This window comes from Microtus oregoni, unplaced genomic scaffold (assembly GCF_018167655.1).
Source record: "Microtus oregoni isolate MIOR12 unplaced genomic scaffold, Mior012 000024F_ref0000369, whole genome shotgun sequence".
NCBI lineage: Eukaryota > Metazoa > Chordata > Mammalia > Rodentia > Cricetidae > Microtus > Microtus oregoni.
Window position 1 is genome coordinate 1,871,630 of NW_024543083.1, and position 23,440 is coordinate 1,895,069.

At 44.4% G+C, this 23,440-nt stretch overlaps 1 protein-coding gene across 1 annotated transcript; it reads right to left on the reverse strand.

The window, feature by feature from the left end:
* Positions 1-6,614: 6,614 nt before the first annotated feature.
* Positions 6,615-23,430, reverse strand: Saraf (store-operated calcium entry associated regulatory factor). The gene is made up of 6 exons (XM_041673496.1): positions 23,174-23,430; positions 16,783-16,961; positions 11,880-12,288; positions 9,614-9,734; positions 8,860-9,020; positions 6,615-7,275 (listed from the first exon to the last, which is right to left on the reverse strand). The coding sequence occupies exons 1-6, from the start codon at positions 23,277-23,279 to the stop codon at positions 7,250-7,252; spliced, it is 1,002 nt and encodes a 333-aa protein (XP_041529430.1). The 5' UTR covers positions 23,280-23,430; the 3' UTR covers positions 6,615-7,249.
* Between the last annotated feature and the right edge of the window lie 10 nt (positions 23,431-23,440).

Consider the following 23,440-nt stretch of genomic DNA (forward strand, 5'->3'; position numbering starts at 1 on the left):
CCTCCTATCCAGGCTGAGCTCATTTCTTTTTTTTTTTTTTTGGGGGGGGGGGGGTTTCGAGACAGGGTTTCTCTGTGGCTTTGGAGCCTGTCCTGGAACTAGCTCTGTAGACCAGGCTGGTCTCGAACTCACAGAGATCCGCCTGCCTCTGCCTCCCGAGTGCTGGGATTAAAGGCGTGCGCCACCATCGCCCGGCTATGAGCTCATTTCTTGATATTTGGACTGCCTTTTAGAATTTGGGAAACTGGAGTTTCCTTTGGACCGAACGCACATACCATGGTTTTTAAGCAAGGAGCCTTCTTAGTGGAAAAGACAAATCCAAACCCAGAGTCAATATCTATCCCAGTGACAACAAAACTGCCTTTTCCATGGCAAAAAGGACCCAGGCCTAATGAACTAGATGACTGCCCGGATCCTCCAGAGATGAGAACCGTGGCCAGATCAGTGTTCATTCCTACTGTTGGGAACTGGGCCTCCAGCAGGCAGTGTGGCCGGACCAGCTTTGGTACATGCAGAGTCCCTGCTGCAGTATCTATGCATAACATCCATCCCTGCTGCAGCGTCTATGCGTAACGTCCATCCCTGCTGCAGCGTCTATGCATAACGTCCATCCCTGCTTGATGGAGGAAGGTCATTGGCTAATAAAGGAACTGCCTTGACCTATTTTATTGGTTAGAGGATAGGTGGGAGGAATAAACAGAACAGAACGCTGGGAGGAAGAGGAAGTGAGGTCAGTCTCGACGGCTCTCCTCTCGGGAGCAGACGCCTGAAAGAGACGCCATGCCCCGCTCCTGGGATGAAGCTCTGACCCAGGATGGACTAGGCTAGAATCTCCCCGGTAAGCGCACCTTGGGGTGCTACACACAGATAATTAGAAATGGGCTAAATTAATATGTGAGAATTAGCCTAGAAGAGAATGGGCCAAGCAGTGTTTAAATGAATACAGTTTGTGTGTTGTTATTTCGGGCATAAGCTAGCCGTGCAGGCGGCTGGGGTGCTGGGGACGCAGCCCCGCAGCCCTATTATTACACCTGCTGCAGCGTCTATGCGTAACGTCCATCCCTGCTGCAGCGTCTATGCGTAACGTCCATCCCTGCTGCAGCGTCTATGCGTAACGTCCATCCCTGCTGCAGCGTCTATGCATAACGTCCATCCCTGTTGCAGCGTCTATGCGTAACATTCATTTCTGCTGATCTACTCACTTTGTTCAAGAATAAATTGAGCAAGAATGGGACCTGCTAGAAAAAGAGATTAACAGTATCCACACAAAACGCCACCTTGCAAAAGCACTTCTTGATGTCACCCTTTTGTGAGCATTGATAGAATGCAGGGGAGGGGAGGGACAGCTTTGATGAGCTCACAGACCTTCATCCACCCTCCTTCCCTGTGAGAGTCAAAGTGATGCTTTAGGTTTTAATTGCTGTGCCTAAGAGATCCATAAAACAAAAATGCCTCTAACCTGTAAACCCCTTGCCCAAGGACGGATACTTCCTGAAATGCTGGAGGCTGCTGTTCATATAAGATAATAAGTCACACGTTTTCACTTCCCTAAACAAGCTTTAATTGGATGAATGCTTGCTCCTGATTGGACAAACGTGAGAAGGACATAGCCTAGTGGGTTTGCCTTATGAGCACCTGACCAACATAGCTCATGGCCACTCTTTTTGGAACCCTGGAATGGACCTGGCTAGAGTTCATCATCTTAGCCGGTATTTAATTAAAACTTGCTTCACAATTGGGGTAATGGTTTTATTCTCACCAGGTGGAATCAACACACATCCTACCACTAACCTTGGCCTCCACAGGGCAACCACTGCTGGTTTCTTAAATGTCAACCACCCTCTTGTAAGCACATCCCTTGGGGAAGTCAGGTCTTGGGTCATTCAGTCTTGTCAGTTCTAACATTCTCACTGTTACATTCAAAGGGAACCCCCAATACACCTCAAATGGCAATGATGTCTCAAGATGCCAGTCCAGGCTCAACTCAGGCTGGACTTTAGAATTGCTAGCAGACAGATCAAACTCACACACAGCATTCCTCAGGAGCCTGTGAAATAGGTTTCTGTCTGTCAAGAAGAGTCATTTTCTTTATCTCTTCCTCCTCCAGTCAAGCACCTAGTTCTGTATCAAAGCCCCACACTAACCTCCAAGCTCCTCCAGCCCATATTAATTTATACCTATTATGCATACCAAAGCCCCTCCAGCCTCCTCTCCATGCCTCCCTACCATGCTGGCTCTCAGGCTGTTCCTTTACAACTCCCTCCCTCTCCTCGCCTCTCCTCTCCTCTCCTCTCCTCTTCTCTCTCTCTCTCTCTCTCTCTCTCTCTCTCTCTCTTTCACACACACACACACACACACACACACACACACACACACCTCAGCTCTTCTCTCTGCTCCCAAGAGAAAGCCCTGGCAGTCTCCAGTCTGTTCCTCTTTCTTTCCCTAAGGGGTAGCCATGGCAGCTTTGAACTCCCCCAGATGTTTCTGGCTATTCTCTCTTCCATATTCACAATGAACATTTTTCTTTCACACACCCACAGAGTGGTTCATTCAGTTCAGCAGTCTCACTGTGCCCTCGCTTACACCGACTCCCCCTGGGCCTTTGAATCATGTAGTCCATACCCTACCACAGAAATCCTGGCATCTGCATCTCACTCACTATAGAAATCCTTAACGTGCAACGTTAAGAAACTACTCTAGTATCATGTGCCTCACATTCGGGAACCACAAACCCCAGGTGAATGTACGAAAACCTCCTCTCTCCACCATATCTCACCCAGCAACTTCCAAAAGAACCAGCTGCTCACACCTACTTAATAGGTGCTATAATTCCTTTGCTGTGTGATCTATTTCCTCCTGGGGCAAGGACTGTTTCCTTGTTAAAGGATGTGCTCTTGAATCTACTTGGCGAGAGGCAGAGAGAGATGGCAGGATGCAATCTCGAAAAGGAAATGCTGCCTTACAAGGTGTCCACTTCCAGTGAGATTATCGCATGGTCTTTAAGCAAAGATGAGCTGGTCCAAAGACCAAGGAAGAGGTAGGTGGGGCTACGGCAGCAAGAAAGATGAGAGAGAATGTTGCTGTTTCAAGTCCCCTAATTGGGGTGAACAATCCCATCTCTAAAGCCACCCTAACCTCCCCTCACCTCTAGAGACGAAAGCTGTAACTAGGACAGGATGAGTTAAACCAGCTGGGACGGGAGAGCTCTGATGTCAGGCTATGCAATGTGTTACAGCACTGACCCTTGCTTCCCGGGGGAGACAGGGACACAGAAGGTTACTAACAGAGAGTCACAGGCACACGTGTGCACAAGTCAACTCTGCACCTTGGGTGTCTCCAAAGAGTTGGCAGAAAATGTACTATGTAGTCATTCCTAAGACAAGGAACATTTGGTTCTTGTTGGTCATTGACCATTCGTAGAAGTGATGCGCTGAACGATTGCCCACGGATACCGCGACAGGACTTCCTGAACTTCTGAGCTGCACCATCTGGGCTCCCGGCAGCTGCTCAGCAAGTCAAATCCCATACAGGACATGAAGGGTCACGTGGTGTCTTATCACACTAGAGAGGTGCTGTAACAGATCCACACAGAACATGAAGGGTCGCTCACGTGGTGTCTTATCACACTGAGAGGTGCTGTAACAGGTCCACACAGGACTTGAAGGGTCACGTGGTGTCTTATTTACGTTATCACACTGGAGAGATACTGGAACAGGTCACATGACGTTGCGCCTGTCTGTCTCTTCCCTCCCAACTGGTCTGAAGACGCGCTCCTGTCCTAGTGTTACAACTTCCGTCTCTAGAGGTGAAGGAAGGTTGTGATGGCGTGAGAGAATGTGATTGTTTACAATGTATCCTCCACAGTGGAGCGGCAGTTCCACATACTCCATACCACTGGACCCCCTAGAAATTCCACTGCGAAGAAGGCCCCCGAATTGTCTGATTTCTCACCCTCTAACATACAAAGGACCTACCAAAACATCTGGAGTATGTTGTGAAATAATGTTTGTGTACACTGTAAACATGTGTCTTTGCCAAAGAACCTTCTGATTGGTTTAATAAAGAGCTGATTGGCCAATAGTTAGGAAGAGGTTAGACAGGACTTCTGGGCAGACAGAGAGGAAATGAATCGAGGTGTGGGAGAAATGCCAAAGTTAACAGGAGGTACAAGATGGCAGAGAGGTTAAAAAGTCATGAGGCAAAAACAAAGATTAATATAATAAGTTATAAGAACTAGTGGGACAAGCCTAAGCCACAGTCCAAGCTTTAATTAAGTCTGTATCTCATTTTCTGTGTGCTGGTAGCCCAAAGAAAAATCCGTCTACAGGAGTATGTGCTAAGAATTATACACCTGGTGTAATCAGCTTGACATCATCAGTGTCATGAACTGGTCTGAAGTCTAGAGGAAAGGGAAGGTGCTCGCAGAGTGACTAACAGCATCACGACCCAGGGCAGAGGTAAGCCGACCTTGCCAGCTGCAAGCTGCTTCCAGGGTCGGTCCTAAGAGGTATGGACAAAAAGCCTTTGCCAGTAGGGCAGTGCATGTCAGGAACGTGATGTGCTGTGTACTGAAACAATGAAACCATGTCTGCAATGGGAGCCACCACCTAAGCTGAAGACTAATGGTCTCAGATTTGCTTTCTGCACAAGCCAAATGGAGAACTGAGTGAGGGTGTGGCCTGAATCTCAGCGGTACATCCTCCCAGTCTTTGGTGGTGTCATTCATCTCTGCAATCCTCCAGAAACGGGGCTTTGCTTTCAACTCACTGAAGAATAGATGCTCTTACGCCTGAGATAAAAACATAAGCAGGACCACACTCCTCCTGATGGTGCTGGGGAAGGATCTGCCCCAGGCCCATCTCTAAGCTCCTGGTAGCTTGCCCATCTGTGCCATGCCTTGGTTTGTGACAACATAATTCCAGTCGTTGCATGATTTTCTCTGCGTGTACATTTTTATCTATTTCCCCCAATTTATAACACGGTCAACTGCCAACCTGAGTGGACGGGAAACTATCTGGATTAGTAAAACACACCTTGGTTGGTGCCTGGGTTAAGTCCTTGATGGATTCGAAATACGATGGCATTATCGGGAGATAGTTAAAGATAGAAGATGGGTACCCAGTTAGAGAAGGGTCACTGAAGATGTAACCTGGAGGGCTTCGTCTTGCTCTGGCCTCCCTATGTTTTTCTGCCTCTTGGCTACCATATGAACTCCTCTGCTCTGCCATGCCCTCCTGATACCACAAGGCAACTCTTCCCTTCTCGAGTTATGTCAGGGACTGCCACAGCAATAGGAAAGCTAACGCACCAGTACCAGTAGCTCTTCTACTCCAGTAGAACTCATGCTGACTTAACGAACTGCATTCACTAGGGCTCTTCCGAAGACCATGCTTTGAGTTTCGCATTTTCTGCTCACCACCTCCATCACTCCAAGTCTGTCCCTAGCACCCATCATTTCTTTAAATTTTTTTTTCATTTTACATACCAACCCCAGTTCCCCTTCCTCTTCTTCTCACCCCTCATCCACTCCTCAGAGGGCATAAGGCCTCCCTTGGGGAGTCAACAAATTCTGGTATATCAAGTTGTGGCAGGACCAAGCCCCTCCCCTCCATATCAAGCCTGAGCAAGGTATCCCTCCACAGGAAATGAGTTCCAAAAAAGTCAGTTCATGTACCTGGGATAGGTCCTGGTGTGACTGCCAGCCTCCCCACCCCACCCCACCCTGCCACATAACTGTCGCCCACATTCAGAGGGCCTAGTTCGGTCTCATGCAGGTTCCCCAGCTGTCAGTCCAGAGTCCATGAGCTCCCACTAACTCAAATCAGCTGTCTCTGAGGTTTTCGCCAATCATGATCTTGACACACACACACACTTGCGCTAATGATTCCTCCTTTCTCTCAACTGAACTCCAGCTCAGCCCAGTGTTGGCTGTGGGTCACTTCCATGTGTTACTGGGTATAGGTTCTATGATGACAATTAGGGTAGTCAGTAAGTGCATACCAGTAGGATTTGCAGGAAGCCCCTACTCTGTGGCAAGCACATCACAGTGATGGTCAGGAACTTATGCTGGTTCAGAGGTGGTGTCGTCCAGCAATCCTCTAAACATCTGGCTATTTCCTTCCTCAGTGCATACTCTCCTTAGGCAACAGCCATTAGTCCTTCTGGAAGACTAGGAGAAAGCTAAATAGGATAAATGCTTAGCAGGATGCAGACTCCTTACTCAAGCAGATCACTGTGGTTTGGATATGCCGTGTTAGAGGCTCATGTGCTGAAGGATTGCCCAATCAGCAGTGTTCAGAGGTAAATTAATCCCTATGATTTGTGGGGGAAAAAAAAAACTGCTGAGAAGACGTAGGAAAGAGGAGACTGGGCTGCTATAGCAGAGAGAGACCGAAATGTTCTCTTTAGTCCCCAGTTCCGGCCAAAGTGTAAACACCATCCCCTTCACCAGCTCCTGTCTCCTGTCTTCTGGTGAAGCAGCACAGACCGGAGATCCCACAGCAGGACCACCAAGCAAATTCCTATTCAAGGCCACAGAGCTTCTGCACGAATCCATTCCTCTGGGTAGAAGGGGGGAAAACAGAAGGGAGCTTGTGAACAGAGAATGAGAATACTTCCTGGTTTTTAAATTTATTGTCACATTAATGTAAGCTGAAACAGACTGTTACATCGACACCCAACAGCTCAAGACTCAGAGAAGTACATGCTTTTGCTACTGCAGACTGCTTTGAAGCATGTGATGTTACCGCCTGAGAACTGAAAACCTGTGATCCTGAGCCCTCCTGTGGGCGCAGTCACTTGTCAGGACCACAGGAGGGGTCCGAGCTCTGCCAGGCAAAAGTGGCTGGAACCCAACATCAGTGTGATTAGTCGTCCAGTGCTGGGCACATGTTAGAAGAACAGCAAACACCAAACATTTTAATACCAACTAGAGGATTACTGCTACTACAGGGAAGGACCCATCAACTGAAGCCGCCTCGGCTCAAGCTAGCTGTGCTCAGTCTCCGGCACCACAGGCTTATGAGCAAGCGGGACAATTTCAGCAGCCCACGGCAGCCACCACTTTGAACTGCATGTTACACTACCACACAAAACGTAAGCATTTGTCACGCGTCAACTCTTGGCCACAAACAGAACATGAAAAACGACACAAAAACAAAACACCACAAAGCTGTTGGCTATTCCCATAGAGAGAAGGTGATGACAAATCAGAAACTCTGCATCCAACGTTTGCCTCCAGCTTTCTGTTTTACCGTCTTCTGGTGCCGCCATATCCTAAGAGGAGAAAATAAAGTCTACATTAGCTTTCCAAAATCAAGGATAACTGCTTCTAAAGTTGCACAAGTCGTACACTTTCTTGTTAGGAAACAGGGAAGCAAGCTATGAGGGGAGGCTACAAAGAATGACAGGTGAACAGGATGTTACCAGGTCTCAAAACCTCACACACACTTGCTATCAGGAAACCAAGGAGGAGCTCCACTGTAAGCTAACTAACGTGAGCAATATGCCAATATGCAAATACCACATGAATATGCAACATTTAATCTAAAAACTGCAGAGAGGGCAACAGACCCAAGCCATGTCCTGCTGCCCTCTCTCAACTCAAACTCAGGGGAAACAGAAGGAGGAGGAAGCATGAGTTTTTAATGTTTCTAGTGTATTGCTTGACTACCACCCACCCATCACCCCCCACACACCAGCACTAACAGGATGTCGATATCTCAGAACATCGCTGAGCTTAATCTGTAGTGCATGGAGTGTACGGACTTCTGCTGCCCCTCTGTACCTGCGGTTTCCACATTCACAGACTCAACCAACTAAAGTTTGAATATATTTTTACAGACGTGCCTGTAGCACACACATACATACCACCTTCCTTGTCATGTCCTAAACATCACAGGGTAACAACCACATACACCTGGAGGGCATCCTGCACTATGAAATATGAATACTCTGCCATCTCTATGCAGGGAACTTGGGCTTTCACGGGTTTCGTGATGCCTGGGGATCCTGGAAGCAAAACCACCACCGTCTCCCTATGGGGGGCATCTAAGAGGACACTGCTGGGCCCTAGGGAGGTCTAGGTTCAAGTTTAGTTGATGAAGTGCTTATGTCATTTACATCCAAACCAGCACTAAGACAACGTCTCTTACATTTCTAAATAGTTTATAATGTTTCTATCAATTTTATGAATTATTCATTGCTCCAGGTCTTCCTCCTGAAGAAAGTCAACCAATCCAGGGAGATGCCTTGTTTCCCACCACCTCTCACAGTTAGCAGGTGTTTTGCTGTTTTTATTGTATCTTTGCTTTCTTCTTCACTCTTTAAAGCAAGCATTATAATCATACTGTTGACATTTTTAGAAGTCTAACTCAATATATTTTATAATTCTCTTGAATTTGAAGGCCAGAACTCTACAAACTTTGAAGGTTCTGGCATAGAGTTTAAAGGTTCGGAGTTAAACATTTATAGACATTAACATCCAGGAAGACTTAATTTTCAAGTCACTTTTAGGAAATATTTAAAGTGGGACGAATGAATTTGAATTTGGTTTCAGTTTCAGTTAACTGTATTGCTAACATGTTTGGTGGGCACACCAAACAGTCACGACCGCTCACATACAGGTGACTCAGGTGGGCACACGGAATGAAGTCACGACTGCTCACACACAGGGTCTCAGGTGGGCACACGGAATGAAGTCACGACCGCTCACACACAGGGTCTCAGGTGGGCACACGGAATGAAGTCACGACTGCTCACACACAGGTGACTCAGGTGGGCACACGGAATGAAGTCACACGACCACTCACACACATTGTTCTGAACTTCCCTGTCCCCAGCCGCAGCCTCAGTATTTACCTGAGGCTGTTCTGGTCCTTGAGTCTGCATTTGAGCTGGAGGATGCAGAATAGCCCCCTGCACCTCCACCCAGCGGGGAGTAGGCACGGCTATTCCAGGCACCAGAGTATGAAGAAGGGTAAGACGGGTGGTACCACGAGTTTGAGAAGGGGGTCGCCGCCCTTGAAGACATGAAAGTGAGTTAGGCATCTTTTTTTCCAACCACAGTCACTTCCCTGTTCCTAAGTCATCAGAAAAATGTCACCTTTATCAAGTATTTTTACTATGACACAAATTTGGTATCTACTTCTGCCAATTACAGTAACTGCTGTGGGAACAGAAAAGGGCGGGAAGTAAGTAGTCCTTTCTCTATTCCCAACCCAAGGATGAGCTCCAAGTACCGTGGAACTCAAGACATTCCAAGACCGGCCCAAGCTCTTTTCCAAGCCTTCCTCTATCATTCCCCGCCAGACTGTCAACTGTCCCTTCCAATTGCTGTGTCCTCCCCTGCCTTCTTCACATGTGCTCAGATTCACGCAGACATATTTCTCCTGTCTCTTAGTAGAACATAGGAAGGAAGACAACGAGGGAAAAGAATAGGCATAATACTAACCAAAGCAAACCAAGCCCTCTATGCAAAACTCACTGTTAATAGGGCAAGATCGCCATCATTTCTTTCCCTTACAAAACTGAACTGAAAGCATGTAATACTTTGTAAGCAAAGCAGAGGCACGCGGGCGGAACTGAGGGCAAACGCCATGAGTGTAGAGCTTACCTATTGCTGCCGAACAAATATCCTAACAGTCCTCCAGCACCCAGGCCAGTCCAGAACCCTGGCCCTGAACTGTCACAGCCTTGTCCTGTGAAAGCACTCCCAAAGCCAGTATTTTGCGGTCCTTAAAATAAAATATACGTTATTATTTTATTAGATTATGTTATTAGATCAAGTGCCTTCATATACACATTTTATTATTTCATCTGTACAGTATTACTTACTAATAATGTCCAGCCCTCAATATGTGAATAAGCTGAATTCCAAAGGGTATTGGCTTTTAACTCAGGAGCACATTTTCCACAGGCAGAGAGACTGAGATGGAGAGCGATTTTTTGGATTTGCAAAGATAGTTTTCCTACAAAATTATCACCTTTGTTTCAAGCTCGGCTTCTAGAAGATAACCCCCTTTTCAGATTTCCCCTTTCTATACTATAAGGACTCCAGGTGAGAACTATGCCTAAGTCTCTAATGGAAAAAGGCAGCCTGACATTTAGCAGTTATGACATCAGACCACAAACATCATCCTCCACTTAGAGAAAACTGCACACAGAAAGCATGATAATCTTATATACACCTACGGAACAATAAGCTTGTTCTCTGTCCCCTCCATGTAACCACCACCCACCTCAGATAGCCCCTGACAATGCAATAGATACCCACTGTATGTTATCTGAGATAAATAGTAATCAGATTTCCTATACTTTAATTCTGTCCATTCCATGACTATATATGCTTGGGGCCCAAGGAAGTCAGAAGAGGGCATGGAATATTCCTGAAACTAGGTTTTTGGTTTTAAGACAGTTGTGAGCTGCTATGTGGATACTGGGAATCGAACCCGAGTCCTCTGCAAGAGCCATCTTTCCCTCAATATCCTTTCATTATAAAATGGCTCTTTGAATCCTCTGCTCAACTTCAGATGATTACATTTATGTATTTGAGAGAGTGCACAGCACCACAGCAGGCATGTACTGAGGTCAATCCTCTCCTCCCACCACCGGCCCCTGAAGACCAAACTCAGGTTGCCAGGCTCAGAGGCAAGTACCTTGCTCACTGAGCATCTAACCAAATCCCTCTGACCAATTTTAATGATTTTGTCTTTTCTCGGATTTATGGATGTCTTTGTAGTCTAGATACAAGTCTTCTGTCAACAGTACATTTTACAAATTCTTGTCTTTTTGGTTGTGTGCCTCACTGTTAACAGATCAAATCTGTGACCTGCCCTTGTTATTTCTTAGTAGTGTTTTCTGATTAACAGACACTATGAATTTATGTAAAGTCTAGATTATCTATTTTTCCTTTCACAGTTAATACTTTTTGTGCTATTAACCTTTACCTAGCCAGATGTGGTGGTGGGTGCCTTTAATCCCATCACTCAGGAGGCAGAGACAGGCAGATCTCTGTGAGTTCAAGGACAGCCTGGTCTTTAGAGTGAGTTCTAGGGCAGCCAGGGCTATACAGTGAGACTTTTTCTCAAACACACAAACACTCAAGCACACACACACACATACAGGAAAATTTGCCTATATTCTATTTCATTCTAGTACGTTGTTTTACTTTTTATGTTAAGTTCTATTTTTTGTATATAGTGAAGTAGAAATCAAATTAATGTTTATTAACAAATCGACTGAGTCTTCCAGCTAAAATGATGATCTACAATCTACCAGGCAACTTTAACAGTGACCACAATACACGGTAGGAAGCAGAGCGGCTGGCTGCTTGGCTCAGCTGGGAAAGGTGCCGTGCGGCTGCCACTGTGACAATGGCGAGTCCAGCCCCATATAAACTCAATAAAGTGGAAGGGAGTGGCCGTCTACGGCTGTCCTCTGACCTCCACATCCACACCATGGCACATCACCCCCTACGCACACAGAGATAGTGCACATACACAATAATATGTATACTTAAAATTTTTCTTTAGAAAAAGAAGGGCTGGAAAGGTAGCTTGATTACTAAGAGCACCTGCTGTTCTTGCAGAGAACCAAGTTCGGTTTCTAGGATGTATATCAGACAGCTAAATAAAACCACTTGTACCTCCAGTCCCAGAGGATCTGACACCCACTTCTGGCCTCCACAAGCACCCACACATGTACAAAAATACATACATTATTTTTTTTTACTTTTTTGAAAAAAGAAGAGTTTTTTTTTTAACCCAGTAAACAGACGAATGTTTTGTTTCCAGATGCAATTAGTCTCTTCTTCAGAAACAGACACAAGACTCACCCGCTCACATGCAACCCACTTACTGCCCTTAAGCAGGGAAACATACCTGTGAACTCAGACTTAAAGCCCGGCGGAGGTGCTCCTGCAGCATTGGTAAACCTCTGATAGCGCTGGGAATAGGGAGGGTACTCGGAATATGGTGGAGGAGAAGCCTGGCCGTCACTGAGGAACAGTTTATACACTGCAAAGGCAAGAGCAAGGAGTACCCCAATGGTAACCAACCCGCCAACACCACAGGAATCCGCAGAGTACAGCTTGTGATAATAATCAGAGAAGCCCTGGTGTTTTCCAGACTCCTTCAGTTTCTTCAGGCCCAGTTCCGTGTAATCCAACTGATACTCCAGGCCGCAGGAACCCCTGAGGACGTACTGGTCTTCAGAGGACTCGAAGCCTTCACAGCTCACCACTGTGCTTCCAAATTTGTATGCGATATCCAAATCAGTCTTACATTCCCACTGTGAAAGAAGAAATAGAAACAGGCTCTAAGAACAAGATTCTTTTCCTTCAATATATATCATAGCTGTCACAAAACTGCAAAAGAGCAAAAGGATGATCCACAAATTCAAGACAGTAAGTATGTAAGGAGGAGACAAACTCGGAGCTTCAAAAACAGCAGTTACATAGCAACCTACTTAAGCTGGGTGGTAGGTACTTTGTGGCTTTTTCTTAGTCCCCAGATATATATTACATGTTCTTCTGTACATGTTAGGTATTCCATAATATACATTACATGTTCTTCTGCACATGTTAGGTATTCCATAATATACATTACATGTTCTTCTGCACATGTTAGGTATTCCATAATATATATTACATGTTCTTCTGCACATGTTAGGTATTCCATAATATACATTACATGTTCTTCTGCACATGTTAGGTATTCCATAATATACATTACATGTTCTTCTGCACATGTTATTATGTAATATACATTACATGTTCTTCTGCACATGTTAGGTATTCCATAATATATATTACATGTTCTTCTGCACATGTTAGGTATTCCATAATATACATTACATGTTCTTCTGCACATGTTAGGTATTCCATAATATACATTACATGTTCTTCTGCACATGTTATTCTGTAATATACATTACATGTTCTTCTGCACATGTTAGGTATTCCATAATATATATTACATGTTCTTCTGCACATGTTATTCTGTAATATACATTACATGTTCTTCTGCACATGTTAGGTATTCTGCAATATACATTACATGTTCTTCTGCACATGTTAGGTATTCTGTAATATACATTACATGTTCTTCTGTATGTGTTAGGTATTCTGTAATATACATTACATGTTCTTCCGCACATGTTAGGTATTCTGTAATATACATTACATGTTCTTCTGCACATGTTATTCTGTAATATACATTACATGTTCTTCCACACGTGTTAGGTATTCTGTAATATACATTACATGTTCTTCCGCACATGTTAGGTATTCTGTAATATACATTACATGTTCTTCCGCACGTGTTAGGTATTCTGTAATATACATTACATGTTCTTCCGCACGTGTTAGGTATTCTGTAATATACATTACATGTTCTTCTGCACATGTTAGGTATTCTGTAATATACATTACATGTTCTTCCACACATGTTAGGTATTCTGTAATATACATTACATGTTCTTCCGCACGTGTTAGGTATTCTGTAATATACATTACATGTTCTTCCGCACATGTTAGGTATTCCGTAATATATATTACATGTTCTTCTGCACGTGTTAGGTATTCTGTAATATACATTACATGTTCTTCTGCACGTGTTAGGTATTCTGTAATATACATTACATGTTCTTCTGCACGTGTTAGGTATTCCATAATATATATTACATGTTCTTCTGCACATGTTATTCTGTAATATACATTACATGTTCTTCTGTATGTGTTAGGTATTCTGTAATATACATTACATGTTCTTCCGCACATGTTAGGTATTCCATAATATACATTACAGATTCTTCTGTATGTGTTAAGTATTCAATAATTTATAAACCTGAGGCAAATTTTCAAACTATCACCTGCTTGCCACTGTTGTCGAAGGACTTCCTCTACAGCTAGATTCTCTAGACGGTAAAAGAATCAGCATCAGGGAAGAGAGAGGCCCTAATTAGTTATCCAATACCAAGTGGCCAGGTCTTAAATATACATGCCTGCAAAACTGAGTAGACTCAGCACATTATATTTACATATTAATTATGTACATTATATATTATCATATATGTGATAACAATTAAAAAGAGGCCATGAATTTAAGGGGAGCATGAAAGGAGAGAGAGGACAAGGAAGGGGAAATGATGTAAATGCAGTAAAATAAATTTTTAAATCAGCATCCAATACATAAGATCTAATAACTGCATATAGCAGATCACCTTTTGCAAATCGAAACTTTCCACACATATTTTGTAAAAACCATGGACTGACTTCACAGGGTCTAAATTCTACATAATCTTCTCTAGCTTTTTTAAAGATGTATTTAGGAAGCTACAAAAAATATCCATATTAGCTTGAATTTTACCAGAGAGAGACAGAGATGAGAGACACAGAGGAAGCAGGTGTTCTCAGCCAGGCACAATGGCCTAGACTTATGATGTCAGTGGTGTGGAATGCTGAGACAGGAGACTCAAGGCCCAGGCCAGCCCTGGCTGAACACCAGGTTCCAGATCAGCCAGGGAACATGGTAAGCTCTCACCTCACTAGAAACAAATGAAACTGAGTGCAGCTCAGGAGCTGAGCACGGACAACGTTCAGGGTTTGTGTCCGGCACCACCAAAAACTAAGTAAACAATAAGTTCAGTTTAAATTCTTCATTTTAAACAGATAAAATGCTTCCCTCACAATGTTTAGAGATACAAGCTAGGACAGGGTCTACTGCCTTTCTGTTAGGTTTCGTTCAAATTATTTCTCTCTCGAGTTGGCCACACTGTTTCACTGTTTATGAAACAGCCTTGCTGAAGTGTGATTCACATAAGATTCTCATGCTTCAATACTTTTAGTAAGTTCATATAGCTTACTAACAGCTTGAAGATCTAACAATCACCCCCAAGGAAACCTCACCTATGAGCAGCCACCCACTTCCGCTCCTAGCGCTCCACCCTAACTGAACTGCTCTTCCTGCCCCTGCTGAGACATTTGCTGAGAGGAGAATCATAGGTATGCAGGTCTCTGTCACTGTCATCTTTGCTTCAGAGTGCCATTTCCAAGGTTCATCCTCGCTGCAGCACGAATCAGCACTCTGTTGCTTTTAACGGCTGAAAAGCACTGCACCTTATGACAGACTACATTGTATCATTCATTAGTAAAGGACATCTGGGCTTTGCTGTTTCAGCTGTCTCAATAGTCCTGCAAATATTTGGATAGTTTTGGGAACTATGTCTTCAGTTCTCTTGGATATATTCCTAGGAGTCAAATGATTGGGGTATCTTTTTTTCCTTTTCTTTTCTTATTATTATTTTCTTTTGCTTTGCTTTGTTTTGGCGGAGGAGGATTGAGGAAGGGTAGCTTTAGCTGTCTGGAACTCACTACTTAGACCAGATGGCCTTGAACTCAGAGATGCCCTGCCTCTGCCTCCTGAGAGCTGGGACTAAAGGTGTGCGCCACCACACCCAGCTTTGGGGCGCTTTCCTTGATGAGTTCTATGAAGCCCAAATGTTGTTTATTTATATAATATGCAATTTTTCTTTTTGCTGTTGTTATCACTATACTAAGTATTGATTTCACTTGGAAAAAGATGTCTGACTTTGTTGGTCTAAGTAAACAGAGCAAGCTGAACTACAACAGTGCAGGCTAGAGAAGTCTCTGAGTGCCGGGGTTCCGCATAAACCGCTGCTACTGAGCATGCGCCCACAGGAGAGGCTCCACTAGGTGACGCCTTCCCTCGTAGCACAGCACTCCTACCTCCTGAGCCTGCACCAGTGTCCTCCACCAGACAGCTCTACACCACTTTGCTGCATGTTCACAATTCAAGTACTTTTTTCACTCTCCTACTAGATGACTTTCCTACTGTCCTAGTCACTGGTATATGACACATTTTATATATACTTAAAGGTATATATAAAGTATATAGGTACTTATATACATCATTAGCACCCACATCCCCATGTAAAAGTATTTTAAAATGTAAAATTGGATGTGAGATGTCTGTATTTGCCAGGAGATTCTAATTAGTAATAATGGGAGGGTGGAGCTGTGGAACCAGTATCACCAGCAAACATGGGCTTGGGCCAGGCAGGGTGGCACACACATTTAATCCCAGCATTTGGGAAGAAGCAGGAAGATCACTGTGAGTTCAAGGTCAGCCTAGACTACAGAGCCAGTTCCAGGTCACTAGGCCTACCCAGTGAGATCCTGTCTCAAAAACAAAATAACAAAACTCTGAACTACTTAGGCCATGCATAAAGGTTTTATCAAGCAAGAATATTAGTTTTTCTAAAATACTGATGTCACAACAGTTTATTGGATTAATATTTGCTGTGCATCAATTTTCGCCAAGAAAAGACCTCCACCTTGCAGGGACGCCCATTAAGACATGACTACTGTTCTAACTAGAGATGACTCACTGCATCCTGCAGAGACACTTACTAAGCTCTGAAGTAAATAGAAAGGCCTCTCCTTGTGAAGTGGACACAAGCAGTGAGGACTTCTAAAAGACATCCTCCCACCCGCCCAGCTACCAGGCTCCCAGCCTCATGAGCTGTGACCCAGGCTGAGGTGGTTTTTGATGATGTAGCTGTCTTAGAGTCATTTCTGCTCCTGTTAAGTAACCTGACATCCAAGCCCCTATAGGTAACCCCAATAAATGTTAGTGGTCTCCTTACTGTGTGGTCTGTCATTAAGTTCCCTATCTGGGGTGAGGGGATGTCTGCTCACGTCCCCAGAAACAGTGTCACACCCCAGAACTCTGTTGAAAATGTTGCTGCAGCAGGAGCTTTTACCTGCACATCATAGCCGTCCCAGCCTCTGTTCTGGCACTGGATCACCTTAGGGGTATAGGCATCACAACCAGCTGTGCCTCCAACACATTTCAGCTGAGGGATAGGGTCCAGCCTCCGGGAGGTGGTGTAGCGGTCATAGTGAAGGGTAAGAGCTTTCACATCCCGCAACAGGATTCTGTCTGAAATAAGAACACACATCAGAGTGAGTACCTCAGACTAGAACAGGAAGAGCAGTTTCAAAGTCAAGTGTCCTTCTTGGCTTTGGAGGTGACGAAGACGGGACACAAAGTCATCCTTACAGTATCCCAGCCTTTCTCACAAAACACAAAACTCAATGACCACACATTTAAACCTCTGTCACTGCATCTTGGGTGCTGTGTAGCCCTGGCTGTCCTGGAACTCGCTCTGTAGACCAGGCTGGCCTCTGCCCACCAAGTGCTGGGATTAAAGGTGTGCACCACCAAGACCCAGCTCGCCTTTACCCTTTAAAAGCCAATCTTACTTTCTCCAGCTCCCCATTTCTGTCATAACCATGATTACCAGCCTAAAAAATACCCAATCAGACATAACAAAAATATAAAGCTTAGATACTTATTAGTTTACCAAATACAAACTAGAACACACAGTAAGCTCCATCCTTTAAAGTTTTTCCTTCATGTGTGTAAAGGGTTTGCAGGTGTCCACACCATCACACATGTGTGGAATCAGAGCACAGCTACGGGAGCCGGTTCTCCGGGCTGAGGGATCAAACTCATCAGGCTTGTGTGGCAAGTACCTTTACCCATTGGGCTGTCTCACTGGGCCTCTTCATGTCTTAATCATAATCATGGTAAGTCATTTATGTTAGCGGACACAGATCTCCATTTACAATTCACCTGTCAGACCGACATCAAAACCAACTTAAAACTGGCCTTACAAACTGAAATGCCCCAAGAGCAGGTTCAGTGGTTACAGCCATGAGAGGTTAACTGGCTAAAGCTCCTCTGGGGGATCTGACACCCTCTTCTGGCATCCACAGGCACCAGCACATACATGGTGCTAACACCTGGTGTGTGTGTGTATAACAGCTAAATATAAATATAAATTATACCATAATTGGCACACAATTAGAAAAGCTGAACAATAAACTGAATCCAATACTCGGAATTGTGGGTCGACTATGAGGCACTTCCATTCTACGGGGGTGGGGGTCGGGACAGGACAAGTTAGTGAACAAACAGAGCTGGGTAGTGGAGTGTGCACAGCCAAAGCAGATCCTGCCACATGGCATGCACAACTGTTCGTCTCTGGCTGGGTATAACCTCTGCACTTAGGAAGCTAAGGCAAATTATGAAGTGGAGGCCAAGCTGGGCTAAATATCCAGATCCTGTCTCAAACAACAGCAACTAATGAGCAAAGCAAGGCTGACTGGTGAGATGACTCACTGGGGGCTGCTCGCGTGGGGAGCAGGCGCAGAGGCCTTCCGTCCTACAGTCATGGAGGTGATCTCTGTGATCTCAGATCACAGGTTTCTTCTGGCCAACGGCTGGGTTCATGTCTGTGGTTTTCAAAATTCAACGGCAGTACGATGAAGAAGGGAAGGAAGAGGCTCCAGAATCTCAACTGATTCCAGGGATAGAGATGGGAGCTAACTGCTAGACAAGGCACGTGGTTGCTGTGTCCTCACAGATAAATGAATCATGCCGGGAATTCCTTCTGTAGGGACCTGATCTGACTGACACGCAGTTCTATAACTATGCATTCCCCTCATCTTTTTAACCAACTTATTAAAGTATTAATGAAGTTTTATCCCCAGGAGTTCAAGCCCAATTCTGTTACACACTGAGTTCAAAGACAGCCTAGGCAACATGAGACCTGTTTCAAAAAACAAAAATTAAACAAACAAAAACCCAGACAGGGATTTTTCAAATTTGTATTTGTGTATGTGTCTGAGTGCGCACCAGTAACGTGTGGAGGGCAGAGGACAGTTTGTGACACTGCTCTCTCCTTTCTCCATGTGGGTCCCAGGGACCGGAACTCAGGTCATCGGGCTTGGCAGCGGGCCCCTGCGCCCACTGCACCCTCTCTCTGGTTTAGAAACTAGTGTGTCGTGTCCCTCGTGTCCCTGCCTCGACCAGGCAGGGTTTCTCTGCAGAACAGGCCTGGCTGTCCTGGAACTCACTTTGTAGAACTGGCTGGCCTCGAACTCACGGAGAACTGTTGCTCTACCTCCTGAGGGCTGGGATTAAAGGCGTGTGCTACAGTGCCCTGCCTAAAAAGTTTTAATAAACAGTTCAATTCATAACTTGGCTCATCTTCTTTATATAAGTCACAAAACTCTCAAAACATAAAGAAAATAAAGGCAATGTGTTCAGTATCAATTGTTATCTTTTTTCAACTTCTAAAATACTATCATTTGTTCTCATTTAAAATATAAATTATACTGTATTTTAAAAACAGAGAATCAAATCATGAAAATTACAGAAATGATAAATCATGATATTCAGTGAACATCAAGAATTTGTTCATTGCTAAAGGGGCAGCCAATTACTTCCCTACTTTAAAAAGTTATTAAAGATTACAAAGTAACATGCAGCCTGATTCCCCAGCAGGAATAGTTTCATAAACAGCCTCAACCGTTAAGGGAGAGCTCCACCTCACTCCCTATAATGTGAGTTAATAATTAAAACTGGCAGAATTAGAAAAATTTTCACTTTCATTTTCTAACCCTTAGGAGACAGATTCAGCTAAGGAGTAATTAGTGGTAAAACTCTGGCATGGTGCCAAGATGGGGACACAAATTGCTCTCTGATTCAAGTGAGGAAAGAGTAACTTCACAAGAAAGATAGGCCGCTTTAAAGAGTGATTAACCAGCGTGTAGAAAACAGTGAGCAGATGCCAAGAAGATCTGCTCTCAGTAATGGTCACACTTGGCTAAAGGAGTCTGAGACCAGCCTAGACTACAGGAGCCCTTGTCTGAAAAAACTAAAAACTATAGAGAACCCGTCTAGATAGATAGATGATAGATAGATAGATAGATAGATAGATATAGATAGATATGGATGGATGGATGGATAGACAGACAGACAGACAGACAGACAGACAGACAGACAGTTTTGACCAGCCGGCTTAAGCAAAGTTCTGGAGCTGACATCTGAAGAGTCCCTATTAGTAAATGTTTGGCCTAATCCAAAGCAGCCACACTATCCTTCATGCTCTTTCATTACACAGTGGTACCAAGCTCAGCTGCAGACAAACACCATACTTAAGCTGACATTAAAAATAAGGGGGGAAATCGTCTTTAATGATGGAAGTAATATAACTTTGGTGCAGCTAGAAGAAAATCCACCTGCAGCCACACACAAACTTAGTTCAACATGGGATAAAGAGCTAAAATCTAAACACTTGGGAAGCCCAGGCAGGAGCACCTTAAGTTCAAGGCTACCCTAAACTATATATAAAATAGTCTCTCAAAAAAAGAAAAAAAAACCCTAAAATTTCCAAGAACTATATTAAACTTTGCTATACTAAATTCAAATTACTGCCGGGCGGTGGTGGCGCACGCCTTTAATCCCAGCACTCGGGAGGCAGAGGCAGGCGGATCTCTGGGAGTTCAAGGCCAGCCTGGTCTACAAGAGCTAGTTCCAGGACAGGAACCAAAGCTACAGAGAAACCCTGTCTCGAAAAACCAAAAAATAAATAAATCCAAATTACTACCTAGTACATAAAAAACTAAAATAATGAAAATGTTCCATAATTTTAAGGATTACACTATGAATAAGCAAAATAAGAAGAATAACTTGAATTTACCATAGGAGGCTTGAATAACGCAAAGAACACTGAACTAAACTGACATCACCAACTTAATATGACTCTGGCCAAGGCAATAAATTTGTCGGTTCATAAGTTTCACCACCTGGGGCTCAGCGGTTAAGAGCATTGCCTGCTCTTCCAAAGGTCCTGAGTTCAATTCCCAGCAACCACATGGTGGCTCACAACCATCTGTAATGAGGTCTGGTGCCCTCTCCTGGCCTGCAGGGATACACACAGACAGAACATTGTATACATAATAAATAAATAAATATTTAAAAAAAAGTTTCACCACCTGTAAAATTAAGATAGCAATCTTTAAATTTATTGTAAACCTTCGGCATAATTTAATAAAATTGCCTGCCAGAACATTTGATTCATAGTAGATGACTGAGTATGAGAAACAGTTCCAAGGATATTCAGGAACTATACACACAGGAGTATAATTACCATAACCCCAGAGCAGCATCCTCCAGAGAACCTTCAGGTCTAAGGATAAAAAGCTCACCTTATACCCACCCCCTTGTTACATCAGGCAAAGCACACACAGAATCCCCTCAAACTCCCGACTCGTCAATCAAACTCTTTTCTCAGCTGTCAGACTTAAGACAAATGAAGCCAAAGCCCCTGAACTCAATCCTCCCCACACTTCCCAGAATCTTAGGAAACTCATGAACACTTCACTCAAGCCAGAACTCTTACGCCATCCTTATCTTCTTTTCCTTCCTTTAAAGACAGGGTTGCTCTGTGTAGTCCTGCTATCCTAGAACTTGCTCTGTAGACCAGGTTGGCTCTGTAGACCCCCTCCCCATGCTGGGATTGAAGGTGTGCACCACCATTGCCACCCGCCTTCCTTATCTCCCCCACTGACACCTCATCACAACACCCAACTTCAGCACAGTTGAGATAATCCAACAGCACTGGCTCTCCCCTGACCTAAAGGGGTCGCTGCTCTTGGCGCCTACTGTAGACAGCTTTTCACTGGGCTCCTGCTTCCGGCCCACTCATTTTCCAGCCTATTTTCCAAAGGCTAACCCACATGAAATTTGAAATTTTATATCGTATCATTTAACGCCTCCCTCTCTCCAGGTTTCTCAAAAATGCCACTTTAACAGTGACTTCTTCCCTGATCGATGGATATTTCTTAAGTCCCCACTTCGCCTGCTCATTGTTTTACCACTGTCCGAAACTCATTCCACCACGTGACAAGCTATCTACCTGTTCACTGTCTACTCCTCCTCCACAGACGTAAATTCCTCGGGAGCAGGACACTGTTCTTCACAGTTATACTCTCAGAATTCAAGGTACAGGGGGGTTGGAGGAAATATCAAGGGAAAAAAATCGAAAAACTTTAAGTAGTCCTAGAATGGTGCTCCCCCCTCCCCAGACATATTACTGGAGTGTGTTCTATATTACCTAAAGACAACGTAAACAAAAAATAAATTGGGGAGTTGCTTAACCAAGTCGTGATAATTGATATTCCAATCAGATCCCTTCATAAGTCAATTCCTAAAGATCTTAAAATGAGGTTGACACCAATCGAGTTAATACTGCAAAATATTTCAGTGCTTTCTGATCCAGAACAATACATTTTACAGCAAGGGTAGACTAAGAACCACCAGGAAGTGGTTCACCATTAATTTAAATGTGGTTGGGTTTTTTTTGTTGTTTTTTTTATTCCTTCTAATTCCCCTGAGTTTACATCTCTAAAGTTCCCCAGGTTTTAAATAAATTCTAATCAGGTCTTTCATTTTCACACAACCTTCTAGGATTACTTAAGGAAAGCGAACAGGTATTTTACAACCACAGTGGCATCTTAACTCCCAACAACAAAGCATCCTTCTCAAATTAAAGGTTACTCAAGTGTGAAGTGGGGACCGATTGTCTCACTGAATTGAGCACACAGGAAGAAAGTATCTTGCAAAAATAAACCTGTTACTAAATTCAAATCCAAGCATGTTCTGCCATTGCTGAATTTTCCATGCCTGACAGCTTTCCTCTCCAAACCAAAAATGTCATTTTTAATGACGGATAGTTTATTTCTACATTTAAATAGATATAGGGCTCCCTCCCAAGTAATCAATTCTCATACCACCTAAAAGTTTAGAAAATGTACTAACTAGAAAAAAAAAACCAGCGGAAACCCTGTTTACAAAACCAATATAATCCAGAATTCCCAAATTCGCAGTCCTGGCCCCTAAGCGTGACTCAGAGACTGCTGGTGGCATGGTAACTGCGAGCCATAGCAACAGGCAGCCATGACAACAGTGGGCGATGATGACATCGAACAGCCATGATAGCAAGGTAAGATGCGCAGGTGAGGGTCAAACTTGTCATCAGGACTCAAGGATGCGGGCCGTAGTGTCTGAGAAAGCGGACAATCTGCGAGTCCAGGGACTGGGAAAGGGAACTTTTAAAAACAGAACCTTGAGCCCCGCCCACTCCTAGAGGTCCTCACCGGGAGAAAAAAAATCAAATCAAATCAAAAGAGCCAGGGTGGGTACAGAAAAATAAAAGAGCCAGGAGAGGACAGACGGGAGAAAACTGATCTAAAACGGCAGCGATGCAGGGCACGGGCACCCGTCCGTAGGGCAGCACTCACCAGGGTCGTTCCAGCATAGCGCAGGGCAGGCCACTAGCAGGAATGACAGCAGGCGCAACAGCCGGCAGCGCGCGGCTCCCGGGTGGCCGACAGCGGCCACGGCCATGGCGCTGGGTGAAGACGGCGCTCGGCGGCCCGAGACCCGTTGCGGAAATGCTCCCGCCGCTGCGCAGCGACCCCGGGAACCCACAGCCGAGAGCAAAGCGACCGACTGCAGAACGGCGCGACGGTTCTGCGACCTGAGCCACACTGACGTCACTACCGCTG

What these genes read in the sequence shown, in the direction of transcription:
- Saraf (XM_041673496.1), bottom strand. Translation starts at nt 23,279, where the DNA reads ATGGCCGTGGCCGCTGTCGGCCACCCGGGAGCCGCGCGCTGCCGGCTG. An exon ending in CTTTAAGTCTGAGTTCACAG is followed by an intron (nt 9,735 to 11,879) that starts GTATGTTTCCCT and finishes TTTTATTTTAAG; the next exon opens with GACCGCAAAATACTGGCTTT. An exon ending in TATTTGTTCGGCAGCAATAG is followed by an intron (nt 9,021 to 9,613) that starts GTAAGCTCTACA and finishes CATGTCTTCAAG; the next exon opens with GGCGGCGACCCCCTTCTCAA.